The sequence below is a fragment of the Emydura macquarii genome, unplaced genomic scaffold (genome assembly GCF_026122565.2).
Source record: "Emydura macquarii macquarii isolate MOO-44397 ecotype Brisbane River unplaced genomic scaffold, CSIRO-AGI_Emac_v2 contig_973, whole genome shotgun sequence".
Taxonomy (NCBI): domain Eukaryota; kingdom Metazoa; phylum Chordata; order Testudines; family Chelidae; genus Emydura; species Emydura macquarii.
Genome location: NW_027131110.1, coordinates 1,615,372 through 1,640,563, shown reverse-complemented (window position 1 = coordinate 1,640,563; position 25,192 = coordinate 1,615,372). Strand labels below are relative to the sequence as shown.

Sequence of the window (25,192 nt, the reverse complement as noted above, 5' to 3'; positions counted from 1 at the left end):
AGTGTCCATTCACTGTCTCAAGGGGTGGGGTGGTAGCTTGCTGGCCAGCTGTCAGCATGGCTGCCGCTGCTTTCTGCTGACCTCCACCAGGGTGGAGGAGAGCACATACTTCATCCTGGACAATCTCCTCTGAGACCTCTTGGGGGTGGGGCAGGGGGAGGGGGAGGGCGGCAAAGTCCTCGGTTGAGGAGCATTGTGGAGGGGCTGCAGCGGGACTCTGTCCTGCCTCCGCTCCTCCTGAAGCTCCACAAGCCGCTGGAGCATGTCTGCCTGGGTCCCGCATGATTCGCAGCATTTCCCGCGTGGTGCTGCGATCATGCTCCATCATTTCTCGCCGACTCTTCCTGTCCCGGTCCATGTTCAGTGACGAGGTCAGCCGCCCCGCTCTGTGCTCTGCCTCTGCGGATGCTGAGACGTTCATGAGCTCCGCAAACATGTCGTCTCTGCTTTTTTTTTTTTCCCCTCTTCCTAATCTGAGACAGTCTGTCCGCAGCATTTCTTGAGGGTCGGTCCAATGCGAAGGTGTCTACAGAATGAAAGAAAAGTAACAAGGTAGCCACAGGTAGCAGAGTGAAGACAATGAAACAAATGTAACAATTTAGATAATGATCCCCTGAAAACATGTAGCAAATGATTACAGAGAAACACTGTACACAATGTTACCATTAAAAATGTAGCAAATGGTTCCCTTGATACAATGTAGCAAATGATTCACTCTCTGCTGGTATTTTAAACCTTTGCCGAGAGAAACTGTGGGCATGGTGGATGGGGGAGGCTACGCTTAAAACACATGAAGCCGTGATGCTGGCTACCTTGATTGCAGAGGAAAATCCTACCATGGAGGGAGAAACAAGGCAGCCCTCCCCTGGAAAGGTTTTCAAGGGATAACAGATGACATACATTACATTTTCCATGAGATATCAACTGATGGATGATAAACATAGCATTTCTCATCACATAAAAAAAAATTATCCCTGGGTAACCACCCGGTACAGTCAACGAAACGCCTGAGATCCCCTTTGTGTGTGTGTGTGTGTGTGTGTGTGTGTGTGTCTGTCCCCGCCACCACCACGGAAATGCTAATAAGAAAGAAAACTCACCAGATGTGCCTTCACTGGGATCATTTGTGCTATCCTGTGTGCTGCTGGACTGCTCGGGAGTCAGGAATAAGTCCTAACTTTCTGGGAGAACGGACACCCCGCTCTCCTGCGCCCTGCTCTCCTCAGCTTCCTCCTCCTCCTCGTCCACGGAGTCCTCATCATTATCCATGGACTGTGACCTAGCAGAGGTATTGATGCTGTGGGGAGGCACTGTGGTGGGACCCCCACCTCATCATAGAACCTGCATTTTTTGGGCTAGGAGCCAGAGCGGCTGTTAGCTTCCCTGACTTTCTGATACGACTGGCGCAGCTCCTCGATCTTCACGTGGCACTGCTGAGCGTCCCTCTGGTGTCCCTTCTCCAGCATGCCCTGGGAGATCTTCCCATAAATGTCCAGATTCCTTTTGCTGGCTCTGAGCTGAGCCAGAACGGACTCCTCGCCGCACAGCCCGATGAGGGCTAAGACCTCGGGTCGACTCCATGCTGGAGCACGTTTGGGCTTTGCAGTAGGTATGTGGAGAACAGTGACAAAGCTCTCTCCACGCTGGCAGCACAGGAAATGAATATTCAAACCTTCCTGGGGCTTGAGGGGAGGGGACTTTTCCTGCTAGCGTGACCACTGAGCAGCACCGCGCGACTGTCCAGAGCGGTCAAAACGGGGCATTGTGGGATACTTTCTGGAGGTCAATTAATTCAAATTAAGTTCCGTTGCATCTACACTAACACTAAATCGACTTAACAAATTCAAATTAGGCGCTAGGCCACTTGTGGAGGTGGTCTTATTAAGTCAATTTTACAGGCACCTTAATTCGAATTAAGAGTGGTGCCAGTGTAGACACGGGTGTAATTAAATCGAATTAAGGGAGTTTAAATTGACCTAAGTCGTCAGTGTAGACCAGGCCCGAGAGACTAAGCCTTGTAGGAAGTCCTGCCCTAGGGGGCATGAGCATGATTCCCTGATTGGCTGGCACTCCCCATATAAACTAGGAAGCTATTTCTGGGAGCTGTTTGGTCTCTGGTGTGGTGTGCTCCTGCCTTGATCCCACACTCCCAGCTCTTGACCAAGGCTTGGCCTGGTCTACAGGCTCCTTACCCCATCTCTCGTTTATGGTCTTTGACCTAAGGCTCTGGCTGGCCCTAGTGAAAGACCCTGGCCTGGCCTGACCCCAGTGCTCGCCTCACGCTCTCAGTTTGGTAATGGACTCTGACTTTGCACCTTTTCCCTGGCCTCGCCCCGCACTGATCTCTGCCCTTCAGCCCTGATAGTGTGCAGCTTGCTCCACGCCCGCAGGCTGGCCCTGACACTTAGCCTGGTGTGTTTTGGGCGGTGGGGTGTCTTCACCCCACAAGCTGTATGGAGAACACCCAGAAAAAGTCATGCAACCTGAGCGGTATCATCTCTTCCATGGGCCCCTTCCGCAGGAAGGAAATCCCCCTTTTAACGAGAGTCCTTGGGGTGGGGGAGGTGGGGCCAAGGGTGGCCCTAGTAATGCAGCTAGGGAGGAGAAGGATGGGTTCTGTGGTCCCCAGATCCCGTGGGGAGGTATAAGGGATAGCTGAGAAACCCATGGTGCCTGGGGAAAGGGCCAGCGGTTTGTTCTGTAAACCCCATGGAATGATTTTGGGGGAGCTGCGGGAGCTCAGTGCCCCCCAGGATCAGGCCCACAGGGTAGATTTTTATCTCTTGTTATTTCAATAATCGGGGACTCAAATATTCTTTGTGTTTTCCAAACTCTCAGCTGCAGGATGTCTTTTATAGTGAGTGGGACTTCAGGCCTGGGCAGAAGCAACTACCTTCACCGGTGAGTGCGCCGTCTGGGGGTTTCTGACACAAAGCTCAGCAGTGAAAGGATTAACGACATCAGCCTTTAAAGGGCACCACCAGCCCCGAACCGGTCATTGCAGCTTGTATCAGTGCAGGTCCCGCAAGGAAACAAGACCTCGAGTTACATTCAGAAGCCTCTTCACAAGCAGAAGGGCTGGAAATGCACCATCAATCAGTACTAACAAAACGTTAGACTCTGAGGACCAGAGAGAGCCACTGAACGGGCACAATCTCCGGATTTGTCCTATCTTGATTGTTCCTGCCTAGGTCTGACCTCAGCATAAGTCCAGCAGCCACGTCCCCGTCATGGTCTTCTCTGAATTACCTGCCCCTGATCCACAAATCCTTCTCCTCCTGGGGTAGCCTTCCCTTCTGAGTCCAGGGTTCAATTCCCCCTGCAGCATCTGTCACTGGTGGCGTGACCAGCTGCTCACTTTCCCTCCACTCTTTGTTTCTAAAGCAATCGTGCAGCTTCCCTAGTGTAGACAGGTCTCCGGCATTGTGACCAACGTGTCACTGAATCCTGCTCAGGGCAGCTCGAGATCCCATACCAGGTTACGTGCCAGCAGCCACCTGGTTACACCAGAGGGGACTGGCTTGTACTAAAGGAGTACTTGGTAAGAGACAACTGAACGTTATTTCCTGGCCCCAGTCACCCGATGGGACCAGGGTTACACTAGTTCCTCCCCCTCTCACATGATGACAGGAGTCAATCCCGGCTGCCCCTGTTCACGGATTCCAAAGCCAGACGGGACCAAGGTGGTCATCTGGTCTGACCTCCTGTATAGCACAGGCCAGAGAACTCCCTCAAGAGAATTCCTGCAGCAGATCCTTTAGGAGAAACACCTTGGCTTGACTGAAACATTGTTGGCAGTGGAGGATCCACCACGACCCTTGGTAAATTGTTCCAATGGTTAATTACTCTCACCCCTAAGAATTTAGGCTTTATTTCCCGTCGGAATGTGTCTGGCTTCAGCTCCCAGCCCCTGGATGGCATCAGAACTTTCTCTGCCGTTACGTCGTCCCGGGAAACTAATCCATGGTGGCTGCAGATAACGCCCATCACAATCAACCCTCACAAACCACCATGGGCCGTGGATAAACCCAGCTGTGGAGGCGTCCGGGAGGAGGGCCGGGAGATGACTCAGCCCCTGACAGGTAAAAGAGCCTCCAAACCTCAGTGGCTTATTGATCACACAGCCACTTCTTGGTTCAGAACAGCTCTGCCCGGCTGCTGCGGTGGGACTGCCTCCTCGAGCCGGCGTTTGTTGGCTCTGCTTTTCCTTTTCACCACGGGGATGGAGACAGTGTAAGGAGCCTGTTGGCTCGTTCCGGGGCAGGCACTGTGCTAGCCCCCAGTGTAACACCCAAGCTGCGGAGGACCCCCTAATCCCTACAGCACAGCAATCGGCGAAGGAAGTCAGAGGGGACCTGGCTCTGGAGAGAGCGGCCTGGGAGCTGGCTGCAGAGGGAAGGCTGGATAGCGGCAGCCAGAGATCTGGGGCTGGAGGCCCTGAGAGCTGGACAGACGCACCCTGGTGCTGCCTGTCGTACACAGGGCTGGGGCCTGCAGGCAAGCAGAGATCGTGGAGAGCATTATGGCTCTGCTGTGTGTCAGATCCCTGGACTAGACTGCTGCAAGGACTGGGCAGAGATCGGTTGGGTTCTCTTGTTTTAAGAGCAATCGGGCCCAGGGTACCTGCCCCCTTTTATTTCCATCAGCCCTAGGAAAGGAATCCTCGGTCACTCGGAGCGTGACTGTCGTGGGGAGCCCCTGTGGGCTGGAGCCTGGGGTGGCCACCCCGAGGGACAAAAAAACATTTGGGATGTCTGGGATGATCCTGAGGCCATCCAACCGGAGAGCGTCCTGAGCGATTTCCGGGCCTCTGAATGCACCGTGCACCCCGTGCGCTACCAGCCCCCTCGGGACCGGTGTTCCACAACTCTCAGCCACTCCCCGAAGAGAGAATGTGCTCCTGGGTTCTAGCGCGATGTCTCCTGCACCTCCTGTGGCAGCGAGCCCTGGGCTGGTTCTGACCTCAGATGCTGGTGTAAATGGTATCACCGCTGCCTTGGCAGGCTGCCGCCACTTTCTGCTTGGCTCTAACATTTGGGGCCACGTGCAGGGAGGGTGACTGGCTGGTCTTCATGCCATGGTGTTTCTTTTGTCCTTTCCTGGCACGTCGCTATGGCAGGATTCACTGTCTGCGGCTCACGATATCTGTTCGATGCTGGTATGTCGGCCCACAGACTGCTGAGCTGCTGATCTAATAGAGCACTGCGACGTGAGCTGCAGCGTTCTAACAACGCTAAACACAGATCCCTGGACCCACATCTGCTGGGACTTTCTAAACGGCTGCTTCTACTGGCTTCTCTGTCCATCCAGTTGAGGTGAGGCGCGCAAACTGCTCTATCAATGAGCCACTCCTGCGTTAAGGACCAGTAGCTCGTCTAGAAACTATGGTAAAGGACAGAATTATCAGACTCATCGCTAGAAGTGATTGGGTGGGGAAGAATCGACATGGCTTTTGTAAAGGGAAGTCAGGCCTCACCAATCTCTGAGAATTCTTCTGAGGGTGTGAACAAGCATGTGGATACGGGTGATCCAGTCAGTACGGTGTACTTGGGTTTCCAGAAAGCCTTTAACAGTCGCTCACCAAAAGCTCTTAAGAAAACGAACTAGTCGTGGGCTAATCGGGAGAACCTCTGATGGATCAATAACTGGTTAAAAGATACAAAGGGTAGGAAGAAATGGTCAGGTTTCAGCAGCGGGGCACCCCAAGATCTGTGCTGGTACCTGTACTGTTCAACGTGTGCATTAACCATCCAGAAAAGGTGGCAAAATCTGCAGATGATACAACATTGTTCAAGAGAGTTAAGTCCAAAGCAGGCTGTGAAGAGTTACAAAAGGATCTCACAAAACTGGGTGACTGCACAACAAAATAGCGAATGAAAATCAACATTGGTAAGTGCAAAGTAATGCACATTGGAAAAAATTATCCCAACTATGCATATATAATTATGGGTTCTAAATTAGCTGTTCCCACTCAAGAAAGAGATCCTGGAGTCACCATGGATAGTTCTCTGAAAATTTCAGCTCAGTGTGAGAAGTGGTCAAAATGGCTAACAATGTTAGGAACTACTAGTGAAAAGGATAGAAAATAAGACAGAAAATATCATAATGCCACTATATAAATCCACACCTTGAATATTGTGTCCAGTTGTGGTCACCCCATCTCAAAAAGGAAAGAGTGGAACTGGAAAAGGTTCAGAGAAGGGGAACAAAGATGATCAAGGCTATGGAACAGTTTCCATATGAGGAGAGACTAGGGCTGTTTGTCTTAGAAAAGAGACAACTAAGCTGAGACATAAGAGAAGTTTAAAAAATCATGACTGGTGTGGAAAAGTGAACAGAGAAGCATTATTTGCCCTTTCCCATGATACAAAAAACAGGGGTTACCCACTGAAATGAAAAGACAGCAGGTTGAATACAAACAAGAGGAAGTACTTTTTCACACAACCCAAAATTAACCTGTGGAACTCATTGCCAGGGGATGTTGTGGAGGCCAAAGGTACAATTTGGTTCAAAAAAGCACTAGATGAATTCATGGAGGATCGGTCCATCAGTGGCTATTTACCAAGATGGTCAAGGATGCAACCCCATGCTTGGGGCGACCCTAAACTTCTAAGTGCCAGAAGCTCAGAGGGGAATACAGGGGTGGATCACTCCCTCTGAAGCTCTGGCAGTGGCCACTGGGCTAAACAGGCTAAACAGGCCATGTGGCCGTACTTATGTTCTTAATCCCATGCTGAGCAAACTGCTCCTTAGGCCGCCTTGTTGTTGTTCCTGAGCACACTGCAGTGTGTGGGAACTGCGGGTGCTCAGCACCTCGCAGTCGCAGGGTCGGGCCCTGTGTGAAATCCTCTTTGGAGGAACCAGAACGCCAGGCAAGATTTATCCTGGCTGGTGACTATGCACAGCCTTTCTCTTCCTTGGGAACTCGGCAGAGGCAAACACCCCGGTGCTTCCCCTGCGCCCCGCTGAAGCTGAAACTCCTGCGGATATTTCTCTGCTGCTCCCGTCTTTGGTTTCTATGGCTGCAGATGTTGCCGCGCTATCACTGGGCAGAGAATGAGCCAGCGCAGTAGAGGCTCCTCTCCCACAGCAGATCTCCTCCTGCAGCCTCGCTGGTGCCACCAGCTGTCCGTGATCTGTTCATTTGGAACAGGATTTCCCAGTCTCTTGAGCATCCCACAGTCCTGTCCTCCACTCGGGCTCTGTACGGTGCCCCTACCGCAGGGACAAATGCATTTCTCCTGGAGTCCCAGGTGGGCCACACACTCCCTGGAACTCTCCCATAAGACCTCGTCCATGCCTAGGTTTTGTACGGGTGTAACTCTTTAGAGTAGGGGGTGAGTATTTTTTTCTTTGACCATCAGTTACACCAGGATAGCTGCTAGGGTGGACACAGGTTCACTAGTATAAAGGTGCCTTATTGCTTCTTCCCCTTTCTTACAAGTATCCCCTGTACCAGTAAAAGCACCTTTATACCAGCTTAACTGCACGCACATTAGGAGGGTTGTACCACTTTCACTATACTGGTACAGCTAACGGGAGTCCACTGTTGTGTGTAGACAGCACATAATCCTCTGTCCTATCAGCTCTCCGTCTGCTTTTCAAATCTCAGCTGAAAACCCCTGACTTTCCCTACCAGTCGATTAGATCGTGAGCTAGTGTTCCAAGGAACCTCTGTCTTGGACTGGATATAGAACAAAAGAACGGCCATATTGCATCAGACCAGTGGTCCATCTCGCCCAGGATCCTGTCTTCCATCAGTGGCCAGTGCCAGGTGCTTCAGAAGGAATGAAGAGAACAGGGCAATTTCGAGTGATCTGTTCCCTGTGGTCCTCCAGTCTCAGCTTCCGGCAGGCAGAGGTTCAGGACGTCCGGTGCGTGGGGTTGTGTCCTGGCCATCTTGGCTAATAGCCATTGATGGACCTATCCTCCATGAATTTACCTGGGCCATTTTTAACGCAGTTATAGTTTTGGCCTTCACAACATCCTCTGGCAAGGAGTTCCACAGGTTGACTGTGCATTGTGTGAAGAAATTCCTTTTTTGTTTGTTTTAAACCTGCTGCCCCATTCATTTAATTGGGTGACCTCTGGGTTTTGTGTTGTGGGAGAGGATAAATAACACTTCTCTGTTCACTTTTCCCGCACCATTCATGATTTGATAGATTTCTATCATACCCTTCGTTGTTTTAATCTCTCCTCAGATGGAAGCTGTTCTATCCCTTCGATCCTGTTTGTTGCATTTCTCTGGACCTTTTCCAGTTCCACTCTGTCCTCTCTGAGCTGCAGTGACCAGAACCGCACACAGTATTCGCGGCAAGGGCGTACCCTGTACAGAGTAGCATTATGATATTTTCTGTTTTATTTTCTCTCTCTTTCCTAACGGTTCCTAACATCCTATTAGCTTTTTCACTGCAGCTGCACACTGAGTGGATGTTTTCAGAGAACTCTCCGCCGTGATGCCAAGATCCCTTCCTTGAGTGGTACCAGCTAATTCAGACCCCATCTTTTTGCATGTACAGTTGAAATTATTTTTTTCTGTGTGCAGTCTGCTTTGGACTTATCCATCTTGCGCGTGCGACAGGGACAATCCCGCACTGGCGCCCAGTGGATGGATGGCCTGGGACCTGACAGCGTAGCTTTCTAGAGTCTTAGATTCCTTTTCCTACGCTCAGTTTCTCCCCCCTTCTGTTATAGATACCGTTGGATCTGGGCTGTTTTATTTAACTCCGTATAAAAGCGTTGGGGGTCTAGTGTACATGGCAGCTGCTATCCACTGTGTGTCGTTTGCACTAGGGTGGCACATCATAAGACTGTAACAGCAGCGCCCCTGTCCTGCTAGCTGCCCCCACAGAGAAGTAAGGAAGAAAACAGCCGCGGCCCCCAGTCTCTTCCTCGGTGTAGCCCTGGGGCTCTGCAGCACGGGGAGGCTAGGGGATTTGCCCAAGGGTAAAGGGGAAGGCTGTGGCAGGGCCAGGAGGAGCTGCTTGCCATCTGCTCCAGCTGAGGTCTAGCGGCTGCTGCTCCTGGGGACGGGCGGGAAGAAGAGGCGGGAGGAGGCCGCGCTGGTGCCCGGCGCAGGCCAAGGGAGCCGGGCGGGGGCGGGGGGAGCCTCCAACCCCCGGGGACCAGCCTCCGTGCGGCGGGAGCCGGCAGAGGGCAGCAGCCGCCGCCGCCAGCCGGGCCGCGGAGCGGGGAGCGGGCGGAGGAAATGAAGGCGAGTTCCTGAGTCAGGAGCCATTAGCCCGCCGAGCCGGAGCCGGAGCCGGAGCCAGCCAGAGCCCGGGCGGCGCGAGTCCGGCTGCGGGAGGGAGGCGGCCCGGTCCCGGTCCCGGTCCCGGTCCCGGTCCCGGTCCGGCCCCGCCGCCGGGCGCCCTGCGCAGGTGGGCCGAGCGCGGGCGGACCGTGGGCGCGGCTGTGCCGCCTGGCACCGGGGGCCGCTGCACGGGGAGCGCGGCGGGGAGAAGGGCGCGACGCCCGGCTGCCCCCATCCGAGCCGGGCCGGGCCGGGCCGGGCTCGGGGAGCGGAGGGAGGGTCGCGGGCGGGCGGGGGGCCCCGGGGCAGGGGGAGCCGCCGGCCAGGCTCGCTCCGGGGCCGCGCACGTCTCCGCCCGGCCCGGCCCGGCTCGGCTCGGCTCGGCTGGCAGCGGGGGCGGAGCGGAGCCCGCCTGGCCGGCGGCGCCCATTGTCCTCGGGCGGCGGGGCCCGGCGGCTCCCGGGGAGGGAAGGAGGCGGCCGTCCGTCGTCCCCCCCCCGGGCTCGGCTCGGCTTGGCCCGGCCCGGCCCGGCCCAGCCCCCTGGCGCCCGCCCCCGCGCGCGGGCGGGTCCCGGGACCCGGCTCCGACCCACCGACGCCGGCTTCCGAGGCAGGGGCCCCGGCCGGGGCGGGGGGGAGCGAACAAAAGGCCGCGGGCTGCCGCCGGCCGGGCCGGGCGCTGGGGGCCTCTCCGCGGCGGGCGGGTGGGGAGGGGGGAGCGGATTAGCTGCCGGCCGGCCCCTGGTATGCGGAAAATGATGAGCGTGTGACTGTGTGTGCGCGTGAGTGTGTGTGTGTGTGTGTGTGTGTGTGTGCAGGGTAGGGCTGTGTGTGTGCACAGTAAGGTTCTCTGAGTGCGTGTGTTTGTGTGTGCACAGTATGGTTGTGTGCACGTGCGTGTGTGTGTGTGCACAGTAGGGCTCTGTGTGTGTGTGTGTGTGCGCGCAGGGTAGGGCTGTGTGTGTGAGTCTGCGCGCGCGCGCGCGTGTGTGTGTGTGTGCGTGCACAGTAAGGTTCTCTGAGTGCATGTGTTTGTGTGTGCACAGTATGGTTGTGTGCACGTGCATGTGTGTGCACAGTATGGTTGTGTGCACGTGCGTGTGTGTGCACAGTAGGGCTCTGTGTGTGTGTGTGCGTGCGTGCGCAGTAAGGTTCTCTGAGTGCGTGTGTATGTGTGCACAGTATGGTTGTGTGTGCACGCCCATGTGTATGCACAGTAGGGCTCCACACGTGTGTCTGCACACATGCACGTGGCTGTGTGTGCACAGTATGGCTGTGTGTGCGCACCTACGTGTGTGTGGGTGCACAGTAAGGTTCTCTGCGCGGGTGCAGCAGTAGGGTTCTCTGTGTGTGCACACGCACAGTGTGTGTGCATGCTAGCTTATATGTAGCTCATATTTCATTTTCTAACCTATAAAAGCACCGTCTAAAAACACAACAATATCGCCAAACCATCCCAACTCCCGCCACCGTCCCTGCGAAACGAGAAGTCTGAGTATTACGCCTGGATACGGTCACGAGGGGCCGTTTCGTGCCTTGTCCGGACGCTTGGTGTCACATTTTATTTCCCCTACAAAGAATTCCACTGGCCATGGCACGTTCTGGTGGAACGTTTCGATTGTGACAAATGGGCATTTTCCAGCGGAAGGCCTTCGGCTGGGCCGTTCGGGACCAGGTCTGGTATCGAGCTGTTTCGGTACCTCCATCGCTGTGGTGGCTGAGCACCTTGCAGTCCTCACAACGCCCCAGTGAGGGAGGGGAGTGTTGTTATCGCCATGCGCACATGGAGAAACTGAGGCACGGAGAGGTTAGCGATGCCCAATCATTTAACCTACGGCAAGTCTCTCTTCTGTAATGCGTGTCCAACCAAGCAGGGTTTGCTCTGGTTCTCCACCCATGGAGGATCCCAGGCTTGGAGTGAGCTAAGAATTCTAACTGGGGGTTATCGACTCTCCCACGACAACATGGATTGCCTAAGGAGCGTACTTAGATAGCCCGCGTTTATCTCTGGCCTTTTCTCCCCTCACAGGTGCATTCAAGCTGGGATGACAGTCTTCCTGGCCACCTAGCACTCTGGAGCAGTTCCTTAATCCTCCCAAGCCACCCATAGCCATCCGGCGTTGTGTCCCGCAGCAGGATTGGCTCCAGGCCCGCTTCCCCCTGGCGCCATGGATTCCTCAGGCGCTCTGGCTTCTGCTCCTTCTTCTTCGGCTCCCTCTGGGTCCCGGAGCCCGATGTTTTCCTCAGGAGCCGACCGAGAGGAGTGGGGACCCCGGTTCAACTGTGCCCCGTCCACTTCCGCCGCGGCCTCCCAGGGCTTGGCCACGTCCGGCCGGAAGAGGAAAGCCAACTTCTCCAACGATGAAACCGAGACGCTGGTCTGGAACGTCGTCCGGCACTTCAGTGCCCTCTACGGCTCCGAAGCCCTCCGGGCTCACCCCGTCCGCCGGAAACAGCTGTGGACCCAGATCCAGAGCCGCGTCAACTTCCTGGGCTACACCGAGCGCTCCATCGATGACCTCAAGCACAAGTGGCGGGACCTCCGGCTGGACGTCAAGAAGAAGATCACCTCCAAGAAACATCCCCCTATGAACAGGGCAGGGGGGCCTCTCCACAAACCCCGCCTCACACCCCTGGAGAAGATGGTGGCTTCCACCTTCCTACAGGCCAGCCATGATTCAGAGCCAGAGATCATCTTTGACCCGGGTGAGCCACGCTTTGGATTTCTCTGATAGCAGGTCTGATGCGCTTGAGCTCTCAGAGGGGAAGGGCTGTGGGTAAAGAGGATTGAGCTAGATCGTTCCTCCAGGGAAAGGGGCTTTCATGAACATCCGTTACCACCCTGTTGCCGTCAGCTGAACACCTCACCCGGGCCTAATAGTGATGTAATAAATCCTTGGCCCGCTGGGACTTTGTTTATGGCAAGCATTGAACTAGCACCATAAGTAAGAGTGGACAATGAAAACTGACGTGTCCATTTCACCTTGCTTCTAGTCCATTTCCCTTTATGGTTTCCCTGCAACAGGAGAATACCATAAAGTGGGGATGGCAAACACTGCTGGGAAATATTTACACTCACATAGTCAAACTAATGGAAGTGGTTTTCACTGGAATATTTTTTTTTTTTTTTTTTTAAAGGTGGAAATATTCTTACTGATCTTAGGTTTGTTTTTAAAAAAAAAAATCTAAACACAATATCTAGCCCGATCACATCCCTTTTACACGAGGCCTGCAAGCGGCAGCGTCATGGGTTCATGCCCCCTTTTTACTTCATGGGTATGCGTTCACGTCCAGGTTAACGCCTCTCGAGTGAGAGCCAAGCTGAGAAATCGCATTGGAGCTGCACAGAGGGGTTGCATTAGCTGACAAGTTGTGCTGGCTGGAGCTTTAGCCCATATCCTGGGATCAGCCAGCCAGCTGGAGTTAAGGGCTTTTTAACGCTGCAGTGACAACAAGCCGTCAGAGACGTATCAAATAGGTTGACAAGTTTCTCCCTCCACACGTCCAAAAACCGAAGTGGGGGAGGGAAATGGGGAGGCGCGAAGGATACTGCTTGTTTTTTACATTAGAAACTTAGGTATGCTCTGCCCTATTTTTCCTGAGGGACTTTTTGCTCTGCTGTAGAACTTAGAGGAATATGACATCAGACAAATCATGCAAGAGGAGCCCGATGAAGGCGCTGATTCAGCAAAGCACTTACGCATGTGCCTACCTTTAAACATTAAGCATGTACTTAAGGCCTGTTAATCAAAGCACTTAAGCACATGCTTAAATTCCATTGCCTTCAGTTATACTTTCCCACACATGCTTAAAGTGAAGCACATACTTAAGTGCTTTGCTGGAATGGTGTTGAAGTTAGGCACATGCTTAAGTACCTTGCTGAAGTGGGGTCTAACTGAGAGTGATTTTTTTTTTCCAGAGTGTTTAAAACTCTTTGTTTTATTTGCTTTTTGTTAACCGCTATTTAACTCAAATGCCTGAGACACATTTGGGAGAAAAAACCTCAGCGTTAAAGACTGTCTCCTTCAACTAAGCACTGAGAGAACTCCTAGTCTAAATGTCTGGGACTGCTAGTAAAGCAGGGATGACCAGACTGGACATTCTCAAATATGATGAAGGTCAAACAATCAAAACCTTGGGGTTTAGTTTAAAGGCCCATTTCAGGCCTATCTTTTATACCTCGTACAGTACCAAAAATAAATGAAAGGGGCCAAACCCAATTTTTGTTCCCTTTGCTGGTCACCTTGAAGTTCAGATCAGACCACTAGCTTCTGGTGAGGGAGGGACATACAAACACACATTATTTTAAATGTACAGTACAGAAAATCCAGGCTGTCCTTGGACTAGACACCACTTGTATAAAAACAAAATGGAAATATCCTGTCCTTTAATAGAAGCTTCTAATCTTTCTGTAGGGGTTTTTTTAAGACCATCCTGTAGAGTTGAATAGAGAATGATCTCCCTGCTGTAGAATGTTACAAGGCCATTCAGAAAATGTATTGACAGGATCTAGTTTGGTTACGTTCTGTCGTTTGTTGGAGTAATTTTTATATGCCCCTGGGGGTTTCATCCCAATTCCAATGGCTGAAAGTGGAAGCGAGACAAATTCAGACTGGAAATAACACGTACGTTTTTAACGGTGAGGGTAATTAACCATCGGAACAATTTACCAAGGGCTGTGATGGATTCTCCATCACTGACCATTTTTAAATCAAGACTGGGTGTTTTTCTAAAAAGCTCTGCTCTAGGGATAATAGTGGAGGCGTTCCCTGGCCTGTGCTCTCCAGGAGGTCAAACTAGATGATCACAAGTGGTCTCTTCTGGCCTTGGAATCTACGAAAAGTCCTATCGGGTGTTTCCATAGGGGAATCTTAGCCTGCGATACACGACACCTACAGCGTGACCATCTCTGTCATCTTCAGTCAATTGTCTCTTTGTCCCGCAGACTTGTTCTTCCCAGGTGCGTCCAAGCAATCGATCTTGTCCTTCCAGTCGGGCATCAGCCATCCCAGCATCTACATAGACACCAACGGGCAGCCCTCCTCTTTGCCTGACGTGGAAGGTTCTGCCGTGCCCCGGCTCGCAGTCCAGAGTCCGGACCCGTCTGTGATCTGTGAATACAGCCGAGGTGAAGGGCAGAGCAGTTCAGGTAGGGGTGATGGGGAAGCTGCCGATGGCCGCACAGAATCCCTGGCTGACCGCCCAGGCACAAACCTCTTTGATCGCCTGTGGGACTAGTTGCTGGTGCCCGTTAAAAGATCAGCAGAAAGTCCTGGGCATGGGGAAGACGATCACAATCCCAGTGGCTTTTCTGTGCAGTGCTATTTCCAGGAGGCTCTGCAATGGGGAAGTGGTAGAAGGCCAAAGAGGCATTCCGTTTGTTGTTAAAAATGGTAACATGATTGTGACTCTGATAACCTGGGCCAAGCATGTCCCTGTATGTAGCCCCGGCGACGTGACACCAGGAATGGAGTAGGGTCCCACACGCTCCTAGAGAAACTCTCTGCAAGGACGCGACCCCACGGTCAGCTTCGAGCAGCGTAGTGATTAGCTTCAGGGCAAATGCTTATCCATTCACAACGCCCAAACTGTGGGTGACTCTGGAAGGGCAAGGAGACGGTCAATGAAAGTAAAAGGCCGCAAATTCCAAACGGATCAGAAGAAATATATATTTTTCACGCAACACACGATTAGCCTGTGGAACTCACTGCCACAGGGTATTGCTGAGGTCAGGAATTTAGCAAGATTCCAAGAGAGATTGAGCATTTATGTGGATGACAAAAATATGCAGAGTTATCCACGTGAATCCTGAAAAAGGAGTATTGGAAGGGATGTGAAAAACCGCATGGTTCAGGGCTCAAGGTAGTCTCAGAGTATTGGGGTTTAGGAGGAGACTCCCGCTGGGGCCAGATTATCCCGTATCTGCCACCGCAGGGTTCTTACATCTTCCAGTGAAGTAGTTGGTTCTGGCCACCGTTGGGAAAGGAAACTGGCCATTCCTACGTTCCTGTTGGATCTGACCAGCACTGTGCAGCCCTGCGAAGGGGCCTGTGTGTCTGTGGTTCGACTGATCACCAGGAGGAGATCCTGGGGCGTCCCAGAGACATGGGGAGAGAGGCCAGGGAATCGAGCGCAGGGTGCAAAGGGGGGGTGAAGCTGATAGACTCATCTGCTCTCTTCTCTTCTCTTTTAGCCGAATCGGGGCCAGAGCTGCGGACGCCGGAGATGTCGGCCATGTCCCCGCCTCTGAGGAACGAGTCCCTCGTCTCCTACGCCTCCATGTCGGAGGAAGAAGAGCGGGAAGGCCAGGAGGCGGACGGGTGCCACGGTGCAGGGATGGGCCTGCAGCCCGGCTCGGAGCCCCAGCTGTCGGCGGAGGAGAACGCGAAGGCCTCCAGGCAGGCCATGCTCATCCGGCGGTGCAGCTCCCAGGGCTCCATGAGCTCCCTGCCGGAGGAGCCGCTCAATCACGTGGACGCTCACTCGGACTGGGCCCACGAAGGGGTCTCCGACATCCCCTCCTTGGGCAGGGTGCTGGACGCCTCCCAGCCGGAAGAGGAGGAGGGCAGCCAGGGCGCTGAGGTGGGCGCCTTGCCCCGGGTACTGATGGGGCCCACGTGGGGGGAGAAGCAGCAGCAGCAGCAGGAGGAGGAGCAGGCGGCGCGCTCCCCGCTGCACGGCGCGCTCACCGAGGAGTCCCTGCCCTCGTCCGCCTCGCCTCAGGAGGACCAGCCCCCCGCCCCGGTGCCGCCGCCGCGGGGCCTGGGCTGCTCCTGGCTGCGGGAGGGCCGGCGGGAGAGCTGGCGGACTAACATCCACCGCCTGCTGGACCTGGAGGAGCAGTGGGACCAGCTGTACCACCAGGAGCTGGCCATGTGGCAGGAGGAGCGAGCCACGCAGCGGGAGGAGCGAGCCCGGGACAGGGAGCTGCAGTTCCGCCTGCTGGGCGTCCTGACGGACATCCGGGACGAGCTGCGCTACCTGCGGCAGGAGCGGGCCAGCGCGCGCCAGGGCCAGGCCCCGCCTGCCGAGCCGGGCCCCGAGGCCAACCCGCTCCTAGACCCGCTGCCCAAAGCGGACGTCGGCTTCCCCGGGCCGCCCCCGGGCAGCGCCGGCTGGGGGGAGAGCGCCGTGGCCAACAGGAACCCCTACAGCAGCCGGGGCCGGGGGCGGCGCCGGGGCAGGCCGCGAGGCTCCGCCTCCAAACACAGACGGCTCTTCCTGACCAATAGCTAGGAGCGCCTGGGCTGTCAATTCCAATGACGGACACGGTGTGTGGACCGCCCTCCCGGAGCCCGGGGCTGAGCGCGCGGGGTGGGCACGCAGCGGGTGCCTGGACGTGGAAGGGCCGGGGTGAGTGTGCGAGGGGGGGATGTGTGCTATGGGAGCTGTACCTGCAGGGTGCGTGCGAGTGTGACAGAGAGAGAGAAGCATTTGGGAATATGCCTGACCTGCGCTGGGGAGCCGAGCATGCGAGTGTAAGTTTACAGCAGGCGTGTGGGCCTGGGTGCGCGTTGGTGGGACGTGCGTGTCCGTGAGAACGGTGTGCGAAGACGGGGGCTGCAGGCCTGGCTGCAGATGTGGGTGTCAGGTGAATGCACAGCTGGTGAACTTGCAGCAGCGAATGTGTGAGCGGTGCATGGGTGTGAGCATGTGGGGCGTGTACAGGAGGGCTCTGCCGGCCTCGTGTGCAGGGTGTAAGGATGCAGCGGAGGTGGGTGTGTGTGTGAGGACAAGCGGGTGAGCATGTGCTGCACCGTGCGTGTGCACACACGAGTCCAGCGTGTCGCTAGGAGGTTGCCATGTGAGTGTGCGGCCAGCGGAATTTGTCGAAGGATGGACGGCTGTATGTGAGTGTGAGCGGCTCTGGGGCCTTTGGTGGTGATTGTCTGGCAGGGGGGTGCGTGGGCGTGAGACATGAGCGCGTGTGTGTGTGTGTGTGTGTGTGTGTGTGTGTGTGTGTGTGTGAAAGTAGTGCCTGAGTCGGGGGTGGGGGGGAGGTTAGTCCATGTACGCAAGATGTGTGGGCATATGTAGCTAGCTGTCTGGATGTGGGACTGCAAGGTGTGCAGGAGGGTGTGTAGCAGGCGTGCGGTGTGTGGGCGGGGGTATCAGAGGGTGGGCGCGAGGGGTCTGAGTGGCTGCAATTGCACCCGAGGTGTGCGCACGGCAGTGTGTGACTGCCCGGCAGGGCACGTCGGGGCACACGGACAATCATGCAGCAGCGCAATTACGTGAGCAGGAGCAGCTGGGGGGGGATGAGTGTGTACGTGAGTGTGGAAGGCGCATGAGGAGATGTGGGAGGGCGCGTGTCTGGCGTGCATTGAGGAGATGCGCGTGTGTGCAGGGGAAATGTGCATGTGAGCATGGGGGGCGCAGTTTTCCGAGGTGGCCTGGGGAGGGGTTGAGTGGAAATGCAGGGTACCTGCGTCTGGGAGGTGAGTGTGTGGGCGTGTGGCTGCCGGCGGGGGGCATATGGGCCAGTGCGCTAGTCTGAGTAGGGTTGCTACTTTCGGGAGGGGGGGGTGGGAATTAGGAACACTTAGTCGCGACCGTGCGAACATTTTATGCAAATCATTTAATGACCTAATTTGCATATAACCATAAACTTCTGTTTAAAAAAACCCAAACCCAAGCCTGTGTGTGGATTTAGTGCTGGCGAAAGCGGTGGGAGCGGCCCCGTGCCCATTCCTGGTTAATATTTCGTGGCACTGTCGATGCCCCTCCTCTGGCTCCGAAATGCCACGTTGCACTGGGTGCTTCTACCGGCAGCTCCGTGTCCTTCTCCCAGCCTCCCCTGGGCGGGATGAAGGGTGTCCCTGTGTCCGGGGAAGAGTGGCTAGCTTCTCCCAGGAAGCGCGGGAGAACGGTGGATGAGGAAAAGGCCTGTCCCGTGGCTGGGATGGCTTTCCTGAGCAGAGAGTTAACGGGCCGGATGGTGTGAATCTGGTCGCTGACCTGCCGGATCCTACCTCTGCGCAAGCCTGCTCGCTTACTGCCCAGTGTTCCCAAAGGGTTCCCGCGCAGACCGAGGACTCCATCACCTCTTCCTGCAGGCTGGATGCCTTGTAACAAAGTGTCTGGGGCCCACCTCACACCCTTAGCCCCCGGCTCTCCCCAGCTGGTTGACAACACGCTTCCTGCAGCAGCAGATTGCACCAGCGCCCCATCCTGGAGCCAGAGCGTCCGTAGGATGTAAGTCGTGGGCCAGGAAGGGGCAGTTGAAGCTACAAAAAGGACATGGACAAATTGGAGAGAGTCCAGCGGAGGGCAATGAAAACGATGAGGGGGCTGGAACACATGAGTTATGAGGAGAGGCTGAGGGAACTAGGCTTGTTTAGTCTGCAGAAGAGAAGAATGAGGGGGGATTTGATAGCGGCCTTCAACTACCTGAAAGGGGGTCCCAGGGAGGATGGAGCTAGGCTGTTCTTGGTGGTGGCAGATGACAGAACAAGGAGCAACGGTCTCAAGTTGCAGGGGGGGAGGTCTAGGTTGGACATTAGGAAAAAGTTTTTCCCTAGGAGGGTGGTGACGCACTGGAATGGGTTACCTAGGGAGGTGGGGGAATCACCATCCTCAGAGGTTTTTAAGGCCCGGCTTGACCAAGCCCTGGCTGGGATGGTTGGTCGGGGTTGGCCATGCTTTGAGCAGGGCTGGACTAGAGCAGTGGTTCCCAAACTTTTCTTGATGCCTTTAATTATTTTGAGGCACACCCCCCTACAGTCGCCAAACACGCTCATGAATATTCATGAGCCAATTCAGAACTCTTCCAAGTAGTTGTTGCACACCTGCTCAGGCCTGAGGACACACCAGCGGGCCGCGGCATGCCGGCTGGGAAACACTGGGCTAGGTACCTCCTGAGCTCCCTTCCAACCCTCGTCTTCTGTGAGTCTGAGGCAGCTCGCGTCCTGCCCAGTCCGTGTTGGGGCAGCAGGTAAGGTGGGCTCTGAACTGCCCCTCATGGAGCAGGGGGGTCCCGCCCGATGCCAGCTAGCACACTCTTGTTATCCATTGCCCAGTGGTTTCCTTGCCTTTCCGGTCTGTCTGGTCCCATTGGAGAGGGCACCTGGCGTGTGGGTGCTCCACTTGCTGGCTGGGGGACCCCACTGGGGGCCACTCGGGCTCGTTCTTCTGCCCCTGGAGCGCCTGGCATGCTTTGCCCGGCTCTGCTGTGTGCTCACGCTCAGACAGCCCTTTGGGTTTCCATGCCCCCTCCGCTCACCACCATGGCGGGGACCCTGCGCACCAGAGAGCCCAGCCAGCCTGTGCATGCCAGGACACGCTCCCTGGGTCTGCCCAGAATCATGGCCTGAGCGCGCTCAGGTCTGGGCTGGATCTGCCCAGGTGGAGATGAGGAAGGATGGCCCACGCCTGGGCGGCCGCTCCTGGCTGAGTTACAGCAGACCCTGGCCCTCCCCCCTGCCGCCGGTGGCATTCTCCAGGGCAGTTTCCAACAGCCTGCAAGCCTTGGAAGGGGATTGCAGCTGCTCCCAGAGCCGGGGGGCGGGGTGGGCCCCACAGAGCCATCCCGCCCCGAGTCAGAGGCCGCTGAGCGAACAGACCCTCCACGCGTTTCCTGCTGCGAGTCAGGCCCTAGGCAGGTGACATTCGTTTCCAATTTAGAAGCCGGAAGGCTCTTTCCCTGCTTTCAGGCCGGCACCCCCGTGCGACGCCCCCTCGCCGTGCGGTTCACATCCTCTCGGTGTAAATCAGCCTAGCCGGCAGGGGCTCAGTGCAGGATCTGGCCGTGCGCTTTTTAGCAAAACCTGGCTCCCCCAGCATTGCCGGCGCCAGAACTGAACGCACCCCTGGTTCCTGGCAGCAGCGTGTTCCCACGCTCCCCGGCCGGTGCTTTTCCCAGGTCAGAGGAAGGCAGCTGGGGGAACAGGACCACACTCGGGCGTATTAACGCGCTGGGCTTCAGTCGAGGTGGACTTTGCTTTAAAGAAAGATAGCCATGGGCATGGAGCTCACCCCTGATGTCTCAGGTTTGATCAGTGGAGCCCTTTCTATGCCCTGATCCGCGGCGAAAAGCGTTCCTTGTCTCGAGCTCGGCCTGTCTGTGCATGGAGCCGTTTGGTTCAATCTGTTGGCAGCATCTTTCTGCCTTAGCTTTCCACGGCCCGTTCCTCCCGCGCGACGGTGCCCGCGTCAGCAGTTCTCACCTGGAGACGTTCGCTGTTCTTGGTGCCCTGCGGGGGGGCAGAGCGGATGGCCGGGCTGGGTTTGTGTCCCAGCAAGGATTGCTAGAACAGCTGCTCCTGGCAGCAATGCTGGAGGCAAGACAGGTTTTGCCCCTTTGTTGGCATTTGCCCCCCTCTCGATATTCATAGACAGCTTCATTGCTTCGGAGAAGTGTTAACAGACCAAGGAGAGGTGGTCCGGTCCGGTGGGCAGGACCCCGAGCCGGGCGGGAAGTGTGAAGCCTGGGTTCTCTTTCTTGACGCTGCCACTGACTCCTTACGTCACCTTGAGAGAGTCGCCTTGCTGCTGGCTGCCTCAGTTTCCCCATCAGTCAAGTGGGGTTGACACTGTTGCTCCCCCACCCCAGTGAAGGCCTTTGGGAGCTGGGGATGAAGAGATCTGTACAGGTGCTGGGCACAAAACCAGCCCCTGGTCAGCCTTTGTTCCTCTTTCCAGGGCCGCCTCATGGCTCACTGGGCCGCGCAGTGCTCCACGGGGCATGCGACAGGCAATCGCTAGTTGCTGTCCCAATCCCCTGGCGATAGGCGCCTTAGTGAGCATCTCCTCAGGGGGTAACTCTGCCTTCCCGGCCCTGCAATGCTCATAATCCCACTGGCTGCCGGACAGCCATGTTGCAGGGGAAGCTGCTCTCTCATTTGCTGCCTACCCAAGGTCCCTCTCCGCTTTAATCTCTGGCTGGGCTTGTGTTGTTCTGCTGACGCACTAGCCTGCCTGCGCTATTCTGGGGCTGCACATACTGTGCAAATCTGATTAAGGAGGGGAGGAAGCAGGCGACTTCCCCTCTATCAGCTGGCAGCTGTTCTTTATACAGTGTTTCACCTGCTACTGAAGATCTAGGATCCCTCGACTCTGAGTCCCCCACCCCTGCCTCGCAGAGCGCCAGCGGTGAGCGGGGCCGGTAGATGAGTCCTGCAGCGAATCCACAGCCAACTGCGACTGTCCAGATGGCATGCTGCAGCCACCCGCACCATCACGCTGGCGGCTGGGACAGAACTCTGATCCTCCTCCGCTGACAGCCCAAGAAGCAGGGCCTGGTGCCAAGGGAGAATCTCCATCGGGCGGCAGCAGAATAGGGTTATGACCTGCGGTTGATCTGATCCAGTAGGGGGCAGCACTGCAGGTGCACACTAGCCTGCACCTACAGTACACAGATAAGCACAATCGACAGGAAAGAGGCTGCCGGCCCCGTGCTTGGCTGATTGCCGCCAGCCTGCAGGTGAAAGCTGTTTAGGGTCACGTAAGAGCAAATGGTGCAGCCTGGTGGATTTCTAATGCTAATTAATGAGAGCACCCATCAGTGCCTCCCTGGAACCCACTCGTCCAAGGACCGTAAATAAATCTCGCTGGGCTGGGAAAAGGAGGCATGTGCGGCAAACCCAATAGCTAATGCGTTAACGAACACATTTTAAATCACTACTTAGCACCAAGCTAGACACAAAGTGGGGTTGCAAGTGTGTGAGCTGGGGCTCGGAGGTTGGCTGGCACCAGCTAACGTGCTCTTAAACCCCACTGCGTCTGCCTCCATTTGGTGCTGTGAGATGTCGAAGGCTTGGGCTACACTCCAAAGTGAGGTCGGCGTGAGCCACCTTGCGTCAGCCTCGTTGTGCGTGTGTCTGCACTTAAACGTGTCTCCCACCGAGGTAAGCTCCCCGTTACGGCAATGCAGTAACACCGCCGCCCAGAGCAGCGCCGACCTGCAGTCCAAGTACTGAGGCTCACTCCAGCCCGAGTGTAGGCCCCGTGTCCCGCACGTTGACCCGATCAGTCCTGTGCCAGCTGTCCCTAATGCCTGACGCTGACCGGTTTGCTCTGGTTCCCATTGTGAACTCTACTGCCCGGGGGTCCTGGACATTAGAAATCCCCCACCACCACCACTTTAAAACCCCACCCATTTTTAAATGCTTTTTTCGATTGTCCAGTTTGAAACTCTGCAATGTTGTGTGCAGCTGCCCACCCGACCATGCTGACGATGCGCTCGAGGCGCACTCCAGTCTGGGGTAGATCTCCTGGGTCTGGCGGGAGAAGAGCCCATGCGAGCACAGCTCTGGACCAGCCATAGAAATGCAGACAGCTATGAGCAGGTTGCACAGGGGATGCAGGTGAATGAGCAGTGGTGCCCATGAAAGCGAAGGAACTGAGACAGGCATATCGGAGGCCAGGAATGCCAACAGTTGACCGGGGACCAAGATGCAGATCTGCCACTTTTCCAAAGAGCCAAGTGCCATATTTGGCAGAGATCCTGCACGCCACTGTGGTTACCTCTGAGGAACCTGGGTCACAGGCCCCCTACCGTAAACACTGAAGACAAGGAGGAGGAGGAAGAAGAGGATGGGGCACAGATGGCCGGGGAGTCCAGCTGTGCCACAAGCCAGGCCCTGTTGAGATGCCACTGCAGTCCAGTCAGTCCCGGCAGCGGGCAGCCAAGCCAAGCAGGGGTGAGCCCAATGCAGGGAAAGGAGCCGTGGGTAAGTGTGTAAATGTACTTCCCATGACAGTGATATACTGAGGGCACCGCCAACCTACCAGGACACGGCTATCGACTTGTAGTGAATTTCCTCGTGCTGGAAGAGGAGGCAGCACCACAAAGAGCGGTAGGTTGTTATCTGCTTTTCGTTGCCCTCCAGACTTAGGCAAAGGGGGGAGGGGAGAAGTTTGTGTCCACAAGAATGTCCCTTGAATACTCCTGAGAGATCTTGGTGAACCATCCATGGAGGTAGTCTGCAATCCTCTGCCCAGGGTTTCTAGGGATGGCAGCCTTATTCCTTCCTCCTGTGGTAGGACACTTTCTCATGCCAGTCAGTGAGAACTTCGGCAGGCAGCGTTGCAGTAAACAGGCTAGCAGTATACGGCCCTGGGTGGCTTCGGGACGCCAGCAGCAGCTGTGCTCTCTGTGCCTTTGTTACTCTCAGGAGTGAGATCTGCTGCAATCACCACTCGGTGTGGAAAATGGTGCCAGGATTGAGTGCAGTTGCTCTATACTCATAGTTTCATGCAGCAGAGCGGTTCCCTCCTCGTTTCCCTCTCCCCTGGTGGGCCATACTCACCATGGCTGGTGCGGTGCACAAGCACTCTGAAGCAGAAGTGTGGATAAGCATGTCTTGTTTAAAACTTTAGGGAAGCAAGGCAAGGGGGGAGTTCTGAATCTTGACTTTCACTTTCCATTGTGACTGTGCTGACACTGGTACCTCTGTGTTTTATCTGTAGCTGCTGCCGCTCTGGTCTTGGAGGGGTTCCCCTTCCATCCCCACAGAATGCCTGGTCCAGGTAAGGAGGAGAAAGTCAAGGACTCGGGGTGACCTGTTCAGTGAGCTCCTGCAAGCCGGTGCTGCAGCAGACAGTGAACGGGGGCTGCAGGCTGCATTTTGCAGATCCTACAGCGGAGGGGAGCGGGTAGGAGACAGGCCGAGGAGCTGCAGCAGGAGAAGGAGAGGGAGATGCACCAAGACGTAACTGGGCTTCTCCAGCAGCAAACACAGATGATCTTGGCTCTTGTGGGACCTACCGGTTCAATAATCCCTTTGCAGCCCATGGAGAACTCCACTGTCGCAGCTTCCCACACGCCCCTCAACACTTCACCTGGCTCCAGGGGTCACAACCCCCCCGCCCCACACTCCACACTCAGGCACGTTCGGGACAACCCGGCTTCAGCTAGACTGACTGGTGAGAGGCAGAGGTGCTGTGGGTGGAGCTACAAGGGACATGCATGTTCCCTCCCCTGCTTTAAGCCCCCTTCCAGACATCGATTTTAACGTTTTGGCTCTTAACGTGCACAGGATTTCTTCTGAAGTTTTCGTTACTCAGTAGAACTTGGGAAATAATTCGTCTTTATTAGTTCCCCCCACCTGCTGCAGTGCACGGGCTGGCACGGAAAGCTCCCACGGGGTGGGGATCGCACGGTGTGACACAGCTCATTGGAGCAGTGAGAGAAATGCAGCGTGATAATCATCACTGTACAGCAAGCGCCAGCCCAGTCAGAGGTGCAGCGGCAGTGTTACGCTGACAGACGGGCAGCAAGCACCACACGCTTCCTAGCAGGCCCCACCGCAGATGGGCCGGGAAGAGCACGGTACACGCTCGGCTTTACTGGGAGCTGTATCGCCCCATGCTGAGAGCGTCTGCCAGCCTGTGTCTGGCTGTTCAAACACAGCCGCCAGCCGCTCCACCTCTGCCTTCCAGCCGGGGGGCGACTTCTCCTCCTTTTCTTCACAGATGTTGTGCAGGACCCGGGAGGCAGCTCTGAGCATTGTGATTTTTTTTCCTCACTGAGATCCAGTCTTGTGAGTAAACACTGCCAGCACCCTTCCCTCTCCCAGAAGCGCATTCTGCTGTCCCTCTCCACCTGCTGGGATGGTAGTCCCGTCTTCCCTTGGGGCTGTTGAGGGGCCAGTGTACAGCTTCACGAGTAAGGGGGAGGTTGGGTCCTCCAGGATCACTATTGGCATTTCAGCATCAGCCCTGGGGATCTGCTGGGCAGGAACAAAAGTCCTGCAGCTTTCTGAGCAGCCTGTGTTCTTAACAACGTGTCCCACACCTTCCCGGAGCAGCCAACGCTGCTGCCAGAGCCGTGTCCCTGCGTGTACATAGAATCATAGACTATTAGAGTTGGAAGGGACCTCAGGAGGTATCTAGTCCAACCCGCTGCTCAAAGCAGGACTAACCTCAGCTATATCATCCCAGCCAGGGCTTTGTCAAGCCACAGCTTAAAAACCTCTAAGGATGGAGATTCCACCACCT

At 55.7% G+C, this 25,192-nt stretch overlaps 1 protein-coding gene across 3 annotated transcripts; it reads left to right on the top strand.

Moving 5' to 3' along the window:
- The first annotated feature begins 9,327 nt into the window (after positions 1–9,327).
- On the top strand, positions 9,328–24,135 carry LOC137150578 (uncharacterized). Of its 3 annotated transcripts, XR_010919028.1 has the most exons (6): positions 9,328–9,380; positions 11,283–11,959; positions 14,199–14,402; positions 15,447–16,606; positions 23,663–23,722; positions 23,983–24,135. XR_010919028.1 is itself a non-coding variant. In XM_067544536.1 (4 exons), the coding sequence occupies exons 2-4, from the start codon at positions 11,422–11,424 to the stop codon at positions 16,487–16,489; spliced, it is 1,785 nt and encodes a 594-aa protein (XP_067400637.1). In that variant the 5' UTR covers positions 9,328–9,380; positions 11,283–11,421; the 3' UTR covers positions 16,490–17,203. The 3 variants fall into 3 exon arrangements, 2 of the variants coding, with proteins under 2 accessions (XP_067400637.1, XP_067400638.1); XM_067544536.1 differs by lacking the exons at positions 23,663–23,722; positions 23,983–24,135 and having other exon boundaries at positions 15,447–17,203; XM_067544537.1 differs by lacking the exons at positions 9,328–9,380; positions 23,663–23,722; positions 23,983–24,135 and adding an exon at positions 10,801–11,060 and having other exon boundaries at positions 15,447–17,203.
- The last annotated feature ends 1,057 nt before the right edge of the window (positions 24,136–25,192 follow it).

Bases quoted from the DNA above. Each gene is read 5' to 3' on its own strand.
- LOC137150578 (XM_067544536.1), top strand. From the start codon at position 11,422: ATGGATTCCTCAGGCGCTCTGGCTTCTGCTCCTTCTTCTTCGGCTCCC. The intron at 11,960-14,198 runs GTGAGCCACGCT...TTTGTCCCGCAG, and splicing joins AGAGATCATCTTTGACCCGG to ACTTGTTCTTCCCAGGTGCG. The intron at 14,403-15,446 runs GTAGGGGTGATG...CTTCTCTTTTAG, and splicing joins TGAAGGGCAGAGCAGTTCAG to CCGAATCGGGGCCAGAGCTG.